This window comes from Varroa destructor, unplaced genomic scaffold (genome assembly GCF_002443255.2).
Source record: "Varroa destructor unplaced genomic scaffold, Vdes_3.0 BEIS01000005.1, whole genome shotgun sequence".
Taxonomy (NCBI): domain Eukaryota; kingdom Metazoa; phylum Arthropoda; class Arachnida; order Mesostigmata; family Varroidae; genus Varroa; species Varroa destructor.
Window position 1 is genome coordinate 19,982,607 of NW_019211458.1, and position 9,192 is coordinate 19,991,798.

The 9,192-nt window shown below is 43.6% G+C and overlaps 1 protein-coding gene across 14 annotated transcripts in view; it reads right to left on the reverse strand.

Moving 5' to 3' along the window:
* Tm1 (tropomyosin 1) overlaps positions 1–9,192 on the reverse strand; it is a 44,962-nt gene that overhangs the window by 9,520 nt on the left and 26,250 nt on the right. For 8 of the 14 annotated variants that reach the window (XR_015328331.1, XR_015328332.1, XM_022806197.2 and 5 more), the window contains 2 exons: positions 3,389–3,522; positions 1,412–1,529 (listed from right to left, as the gene is read on the reverse strand). Coding sequence is in view for 10 of the 14 variants with exons in the window: in XM_022806197.2 (XP_022661932.1) it covers positions 1,412–1,529; positions 3,389–3,522 (252 nt within the window). In the remaining 4 variants the exon portion in view is untranslated. The remainder of the gene's footprint in view (positions 1–1,411; positions 1,530–3,388; positions 3,523–9,192) is intronic. The other 6 variants (XR_015328330.1, XR_015328329.1, XM_022806191.2 and 3 more) reach the window with 1 other exon arrangement.

A 9,192-nucleotide genomic window follows, 5' to 3' on the forward strand; every position in this document is an offset into this window, starting at 1 on the left:
TTCCTCCTTCCTGCACCACTGGGTAAAACAAATCGGTCTTGGACCCTTAAAATTCTAGCTCCAGCAGACTCTATGACAGAACTAAACTACACTACGGCTAAGCCTTGCCCCAGCTAGAAATAGACACAGCGGAGTAGTCTAGCTAGTGCATCTACCCACTCAGGCACTACTGAAGCAGGAATTGTAATCCCATTGATTTCGATAGCCATATTCGTGCAAGCAGACAGGCCTTGATACCGTCATAGGCGCCTGCTGCTTACAGACTACACACTGTGTAGATGGAAGATTGCCAACACGTTTAACGCTAACATGGCAATTTGCGACATCTTTCTCCTGTATCTCACATTCAATATGGATTAAGTGCTGATGATGTTCCTAAGCATAATTATAGATCCGCTGGCCTCTGCTCTGTAGCATATCTTTGCTGGACATTGGCGTTCTTTTAAGAGTCTATGCATAAAAGCTAGTATATATATGTGTATGTGTGTGTGTACGATTAGACAATGACATTTTTTCACGCAAGTTCATGAACATAGAACCAGCAGTAGCGTGAACTATTTACGAGTGGGCGTCAAGTACGATCGATCGAAGACCCTTACTGACATCGGCAAAAAAAAATCGAGATCTGTGGCTGTGTTTCCCTCACAAGTTTAGCATGTCTGTCTCGTTAGTAGCAATGGTTTCTCGAATACAGATTGACAATGGTTAATGTGGGGCAGGAGATAGTAAGTGACTTTTGCCGGCATTTGTAATGCATCGGATCGGATAGGAGACAACATACCAGAGCACACACTAAAAGCGGGTCAGTGGAACCAGATTTTCTCTGCAACTGGTCGTCGTACGCATACGCGAGTACCCTATTCACCCTAGACTTCATCTACTACAATTTGGATCAGTTTTTTCGTATGACGAATTTCGACAGTCGAACATATCGATATTATAGGCCCAGCCGGGCTGGTTTGTTCGCAGATTCTGAGGAGAAGGTGCTCACTCAGTGGCTAATGTAAAGTATTTTTGGTAGATCTGTCTGTAACGAAATGAAATTGAACTAATTACAAAAATTGAAATGACAATTTGTGGCGTCACGTTTTTCCATTGATTATTCAATTAGCCCCATCTATAATTTGTTCGACAAACAAAATGAGCTGTCAACGTGGTGGCCACACTGAAGATCCTTTTTATAGGGTCTCTTCAACGGCTACGCGACAGAACGTTTATGATCGTTCTAAACTCAGAACTAAGGATAACTACTACTGTAGCTGCTCAATTAGTATACCTGTTAGATAATAAGAATAATGTAATATCATTATAATGAATTCGTTCAATTTTTTCTAATTGTTGTAATAGCCTTTGTTGTAGATGTCAAATGATTAGTTAAAGTAATGGTGAGCTGTTCGATGACGGTTCGTACCTCCTCATATTTTTTGTCACTCTCCTCTGCGATCAGTCGCGCCTGGCCTAGTTCTCCTTCAAGCGCGTTGATTCGCTCATCTTCCATGTTAGTTCTGTTTTCCAATGCTTTACGGATGCTGTGTACGTGCCACGCGAAACGAAGACAGCCGATTGACAGCACATCACCACACACAAGAGGTCATTTAGGTGGGACGGGTGGATCACAAAGGTTTTGAAGAGGCGGGGAGTTGAGTCGAAGGATTACGAGTTTGAGGATATAGAAGTTGTGGGGCAATGTGAAATGCAACGAGGGCAGAAAGAACGCGGGTTAATGGGGTGCGGAAGCGCACACGTTGAGATGATTGGTACACGCGAAGATTTGCGCCCCCATGGTGGCGCAAATGAGCAGGCCGTTAAGCAAACGAAACATAGAAATTGTTAGAAAGATTTAAATAGATTGAACCGTTTCTTACTACAAATTGTCGTAGGTCGTTTTGCTGTTACCGCGATAAATTATCGTCTTAGTTTAATTTAACCAATTATACTTGAATATATTTGCATGATATTTTAGGAAATACTAGTGGGCAATAGGTGAAGTTCATCTATAATAGATAGAAGTTGAAAATATGGTAAAATTTAAATAGTTGGTATTAAATGTCAAGCCAACACTGACAAAACATTCAAGTAAGAAAGGGTTTTTCTAAATGTCTGTACGTTTTTCCATTTTGTTTCCTGGTCCGTTCGCCGTAAAACGCAAACCCATTATTATTGATACGTGAACGAGATTTGGCTGATTTGATAGGTAAGAACTCCCCATTAGGCTACCCCAAGCGCGTCCATTCATCCTTTTCGGTTGGGCTGTCTCACCACGTTCACTGCCATCATCGATTTGTTCGCGTACAAATCACGCCACGATACGAAGGCTGAACGTGGGCTGTAATCGTATGTACTGGCTGCGCATGTCGTATGTTAGCTGATGACTGCGTCAGTGAGTATACATAGAACATATTGTTGACTCCCCAGCGTCCGGCAAAAACGTTAAGGCCTCCAAAAACGGTTACCGACACAGAGAGGCTGTTTGTTTATTCTCTTCGATTGAAATAAGCATTACTGCCTTCCGCGACGTGCTAGCACGGGTACTACTGCTGCTGCCGTCGATACCAAAACCAACACGACAGCTTTTTTTGGGGGGCAATAGCCAGCCAGCCAGCCAGCCAGCCAGCCACCCAATAGGGGGCCCAGCTACTGGCAGAAAGTCTGAGATCAGTCTGGGCAGTAAATAGCTACAATCCAAAAAGTCACCAAGGTACCAGCCTTGAGAAATAGCCAACTGTGAACAGCGACGGCACTGCTGATACGTCTACGACGCCGCGCGCACTTTTTTTAATTATGAATATCCTGGACGGGCAGGTGGGCGGGTGGACAGACCAATCGACAGACGAACGGAGAGGCCTACGCAGGAGTGAACTCATGTACTAGAAAAAGCATCCGATATGACTGTTAAACTATCCATATTCCGACTATCAACAGTATTACAAAATAGCTTGAAATGAAGATTTTACAATCTTGGGAAAATATCAAAATACATTGTAGAAGGAATAGCAGTAGCATTACTATCGTAAAGAAACCTAATAAAAATGCAGGTTGCAAAAGCTCTATAATTATTAGTCAACTTCCAAACGTTCACTGTGGTTTTTTAACGTTACATCGAACAGATACACACGCAAAGATAGAATGTTATTAGACACACATCGTGCTGTTGTTTTCTATAAGCAGTTCTGCGACTGGGCTAACAGATTGTGGCGAGACAATGCTGTGGGCTAATTGAAGATTAAAAGGAACTATGAACGTTTATAACTAGATTCAACTAAACCACTGAGGTGTTGAGACTGGAAATCCTATTGTCTCGTTGTGTGCTAAGAACGTTGGGCTAAAACGCGGTCAGAATGCTGCTCTATGACTGGTGTAACGTTTATTATCAAGCGGTATTACGTACCGTTCCGACTCATCGGCGGTAGCCGAGGCCTCCTCGAGCTTAGCAGTAGCAACCTTGAGACGGTCCTCAGAACGTTCGAGATCCTCCTCGAGAAGCTGAATGCGACGATTTAGGGCGGCCAGATCTCCCTCAGCCTGTAGAAAAAAAATAACATATGTTATTGGCGTTTATTCAGTCAGGAATTTGATATGCGGTAAGGCTGACCAAAATGTCTAGGAACGAACACCCCCGAACGAACCATTTTTTGTTCTGAATCTGATCGGTCCGATTGTTCAGCATTGATATGAATATTACTCACAATAATAGTACTGTGTATAATTATACTAAATAGTAATGATAGCTAACTTCTGTCCGCGTACAAGTTAAACGTATATAAAAGCATCTATTGCGCGTTATTCAACTTGCTTTTCCGCCCTTGCTTTATCGTGACTTTCGGTTCACTAGATGACGATCTTACATTATTTGTCATCGAGCGACGTCTATTAATGGGCCATTACTTTCAATTACTAATTATTATATACAATTAATGCATAGCTCATTTTGACTTCCGCCATGTTTTGTTTTTCTTCTCGCTTTTGACCTAGTCCTTTCATCGACCTCTCCTCCTTCTTAAGGTTATCACACCGTGGACATTCTTGGGGGATGCCATTTTCTAAACATCTCATGTACGAACATTCGCACTTGTCTCGCTGCTACATTTAGACATACGCAGAAATTATTGAGCCACCCCCTCGATCCGTTCCCCCATAAATAAGCATCGGTCCGCAACAACTGTTGACGACATATACATTGTTGTATGTATAAATCGATATGCGCATACGTGCATGTTGGTAGTTTATCGAGGCAACACGTAACTACAGCCTCCGTATCTTTTCGGGCGTTTTCCTCTTGACCGATGGTTCCGCTGATGCTTTGTTCTACCGTTTTTCGTCCGCGCTGCCTAACAGCTAACTGGTTCCGTTAACTAATAACTGACACCGTCATGATCACCACCAACGAGCCCCATCATGGAACCACGGCCGATGGCCATGCGAGGCCAAGTCGCGGAAGATTGTAGCCCAATAATGATGCTAACCGTAATGCGACATTCAGCACGCAACACGTCTTCTCAAACACACGTCGGCTTGCCAGCACATCTATATATCTGCAACAGGGATTAGGCAATAATGTATAGGACCGCCACGTTGAGCAGGCGGTGCTGTTCCGTTCCGAGCTGGAAGCACGACAACTCTACGAAGCCACTGTATTCGCGCCATGACTGAAGACAAGGCGTCATGCAAACGTTGCTTCTTGGTCAGCTAACGCCAGTGTGTCAACGATTACTTCTTCGACGGCAGCTTTATCATTGACACTGTCATGGTGGAGCTACGGTATCTATAATCGTAGCTGATGTTGTTGCTCCTGCTAGAAGTCTGCTGTTTCTCGTTCGTATTGAAAAGGCGTGGGTTGAATCACTCCAACGGCCGATGAAGCGAATAGTGGTAGCTAGATGGAAGAACAACATCGACGTTGCTACTGCTAGTATTCCAACTACTGTATCGTATTAGAAACTTCTCCCAGCTTTGGCCACGCAAGCCAGTGTCATAAATGTCTGATTACGCTGAGTCATTTCTGCTAAACTTTGTAGATATCGGAGTTATACTACGTAGCTCTACTGTCGCTATTACTGCCATCATCGTTCTGCGTGGAAGCGATAAAGATTCAGACCTATCTAACAGACTAGTTAATTTGTCGCTCGTCGTCAGGTCTTCATTGTTCATAGTAAGGCTTAGTCCCAACTATTCATTCGAAAGTGTTTGAATGATCTAAAAGGCGCCCTGTTATCAATAAAGCATCGACATAGACCAAATGAAAACAAATAACCTGGCTATACCTATTCGGCCTAAGTGATTGTCGCGTGCGCAGTCTCATACGGCCAATGGACCAGTCGGACGCGAGTGATACGTAGCCAGTTTGCGCTACAAACATGTTTACAAGCATACATTGCCGCTAGTCTAGTTTGGCGCGTCGCTGAGCCAGCGGGATCCATGATGCATAACGAGAGTCGGCAGCAATTCGAACCCAACTTCCGAAATCTTCGTAGATTTGTTTCGTCATAGTACAGCCTCTCATAGTGCCAATATAAATTGTTTATTTGACGTGTACTTACAGGAAAAACTAATAGAAGTACGGATTTCAATATAGGCATATATATCATAGCTGCGACTGCAACAAGCGTTATACCATATTTTGTCGAGCATACCCTTAACGGATTTCTGGTTTTTTTTTCACCTACCAGAATAGAGGAATGAACTTGTTACGGAACGTTTATACTTGCACCCAGGTGAGCAGACACAGAATGTCTGGGTACCAGAACCAGATGTCACGTTAAGCACATGTCATTGTTGTACGTTGGTACGTATCTAACCTGTTCGTTGATCATGACAAAGATTTTCCAGTGTATATGAAAAATTTTCCGCCTTCTTTCCCGAACGGCTGTAGGGTCCAGGGACCAAACGCTGGGTCATTGTCAATGCGTTTACGTTTTGATATGAGGCGACGCATAAACTCGCTTATCCTCTAACTCCCCTTAACGTCGTGTTCAAATAGCACTAGAGCATCACGCAGCAGAAGGCTTGTCGAAAGAACAAGAATTGTATTCAGGCCCACGGCCATAGCACAAAAGATCACCATAATACATGAAGGTGAAACGAGATACCAATACTACAGGTTGGATTGGTAGTCACATTCAGCTATTACATGCTGTCCTACGAACGGCGCTGGGGTGCCATGATTAAGATGTTACCCCATACCACTACTTCTACATTCGTGAAACGATGACCTTTTGCCTCAGCGAAAAAAAAAGACGCGAGCGTCTATTCAACTAGCAAAAGCTAAATATGCACTGCAGTGCGCGCGCCCCACGAGCATGTCTACCGTGACATCTCATGTGACACGTGGTTACTCCACACCTATATCTTTACTGATCCGCGCAGTGTGGGTCCCTGTAAATGGCAGACGAAAAGTCTTTTCGTTTCGTTCAGAAGCAACATACATATGTATAATACTTGGGGAAAAAGTCGGGCAGAAAGATTTTAAATCATATCAGCATGTTAGCTCTGGAAGGAAATGTTGTATTATATATGCGTAGAACGTCATTTGTAAGCAACAAGCAAAAATGAGTTTGGCAGATTTTCGTTGATTTAAAGTAAGTTTGGTACGGGATTCGATACAAGTTTTGGGGTATAGCTTCCCATATAACCTTAAAAACCTATCTCTGACGATGGTTGTTGGCATAGTTCGGACCGGCGAATTAGTACTTTGCATCAAAATTTACAGAAAGAACTATAACGTAGGGTATGATATGTGTATCGAGAAGAGCAATTCTGCTGCCGTATCGATTGAGCAGTTGTTTTTGCACCAATGAAGAACGGGCAAGCTTGCATAATTATTCAGTTTACGTACGTTGTCAATCTGTACGTATATCATTAAGCTGTAGACGTTTCAGCTTTCGGGTAAAACTAGTGGGGAAAAGGCGTTCGTTCGCAGACCACTATTTGTGCTGTTGTTCATACATAGGATACATGGGTTCCAAGGGGTGACAAACACGCTACCATCCTACGCAACTCTATGGCGCAGCCGAACCGCAAAAGACACGATGGGCACCGGCAAAACCGGTAGGCGCCAGGGATCATCGCCACGGAAGACAAACTACCCATCGAACGACCACTAGAAGCGACCTCAACAGCAGCTGAAATGGTTGTAACTAGTATATAACGACTTGATCCGAGACATACGACAGCTGTATTCACCAGGCCTGGCCGACTGTTTTGGGTTTGCGCTTGGTTTTGTTGTTACAGCAGTACACCTTTAGGCCGCTTATGGGTCACACAAGGTGGAGATTAGAGAACAGATGATGACATTTGCTGTTGACTAGGGTATACTAGCGGTTGTGGTGCAATTATGGTTTAATGCACGACAACGCATTTTCATACCTTGTTATTCGCTAGTCTACGGCTGCTGACAGGGGGATACAGTCACAGACACTTGCTTGACAATAACAAGCGAAGCGAATGTTTTCGTAAATACTAGACACCCCGTACAAAAAGGAAAAAGACCGAAGCTAAACTAAGAAGATCTCTATTTGAGCAAAGCAAATTGTGGGCAAATCGAAAATCATGCAACACTTGTTTGCCATCAATACAAGCCAATAATTCTGCACTGCATAGGACCATCTACATCGTAACGACTGTAGGACGTTACGAATTGGCAATGCAACTTATCGCTCAACTATGGTTGCCATAAGTACACATGTACCTGCATGTATCTTTTGCTGGCTCAGATAAAGTCGACAAGAATCCTCAGCAGCAACGACAAGAGACTAGAGATTAAGTGCAAAGTGGCCAGGTCTGTTGTCATGCCACTTCGTTGCTCCGAAAGCAGTGAAATTCCCGGATGATTTTCGGATTGATCGGATGCCGTTGGCTTGTAGGCTAACCTTGCCAGGGTGGACGCCTCTGCTGTACCTGTTATTGCTAATGGGACGCACACAAGACGTGACACAGTGGCAGACTACGACAGCGTCCTGTGATGGCGCACAGCTATCGCGAATAAAAAGGAATCCTAGCGTTTGATGCGGCGTCTTTGCTGGCGTTGCCGCAGCCCGGGGGTTGGTCGGAGGGTCGAGCATGTGCTGCTTGTTCTTATCGTTGTTGTGGTTCCTAGTGAAGCCATTGTTGGCATTATTCGTCCCGATTCCGCTGTTGCTGCCGCTGATAATGCAACTGTTGTCTTTCGCCGTATTGAGCATCAGCGAAGCGGCCATATTTTCCACTACCATTAGCTTATTACTACCACGACTATTTAGAAGGGACTTGAAATCAACGAATAGGCTGGCCTCGATTGGCCCACTACAAAATAATCACACTAAAAATTACCTACCACTGCTCATATCAAATCAAATACGTACGAAACATTAATTGTGGCCGATTGTGGCTAACTTCGTTCGACCGGTCAGCGTATTCGATAATACAATGCGAAGCCTGGCGTGTGTATATCATTCGCACACGCCTATACAGAAGTATCAGTTCGGGTCCTTTTCCGTTTCGCTGAAGTATCGCTGAATAATATCGAAGAAGTTACTACTGCCAGGTAAGGCTGCTGCCTAAAAAATCGGTCGTGGCCTTTTCACGTTGTTATGCGACGCTTATTGTCTCGTCACAAGGTTTTTGCTCTAACTACTTTATTCCACGCACTGCTATCGGCGCACCTGAACCGTACAGATTAGGAGGCCTACCTATTGCACACGTTTGTTCATTCATGTTTATGACGGTCGTTGCAGGTGAACGCGGCCAGAGTAACGAAACGTACAAGGTGGTTTGCAATCAATTATGTATATTATTTCAAAATGATATCGATCTCGAATCATAGGCAGATCACAAATACTTTAGCATCAGCGACAAACGAAATAAAAGGATAGGACAAGCTTTTATGAGGAGGTAGGTCAAAAAGACACACGCAAATGAACACAATTGAATGTTCCTTTAAGCTCATTGTGACTTTTACTACTGTTGTTATTGTAGAACGAAAGAATTGAACATTATAAATCTGCTATACCCCATTATACAACGTCGCGTTATAGAAGAATGAAAAGACGTCATCGATGAACATTCCGTTATAGTTTTAAAAGTATTTACAATTCTGTTTCAACCCGCAGACCCCATTTTGCGGCTGATCGAATTTCCATATTGTTTTCTCATTTTGTCCTTCCGGGTACACCAGCATAGATGTATATATATATATATATAGGAGCAAAGACGATAGCA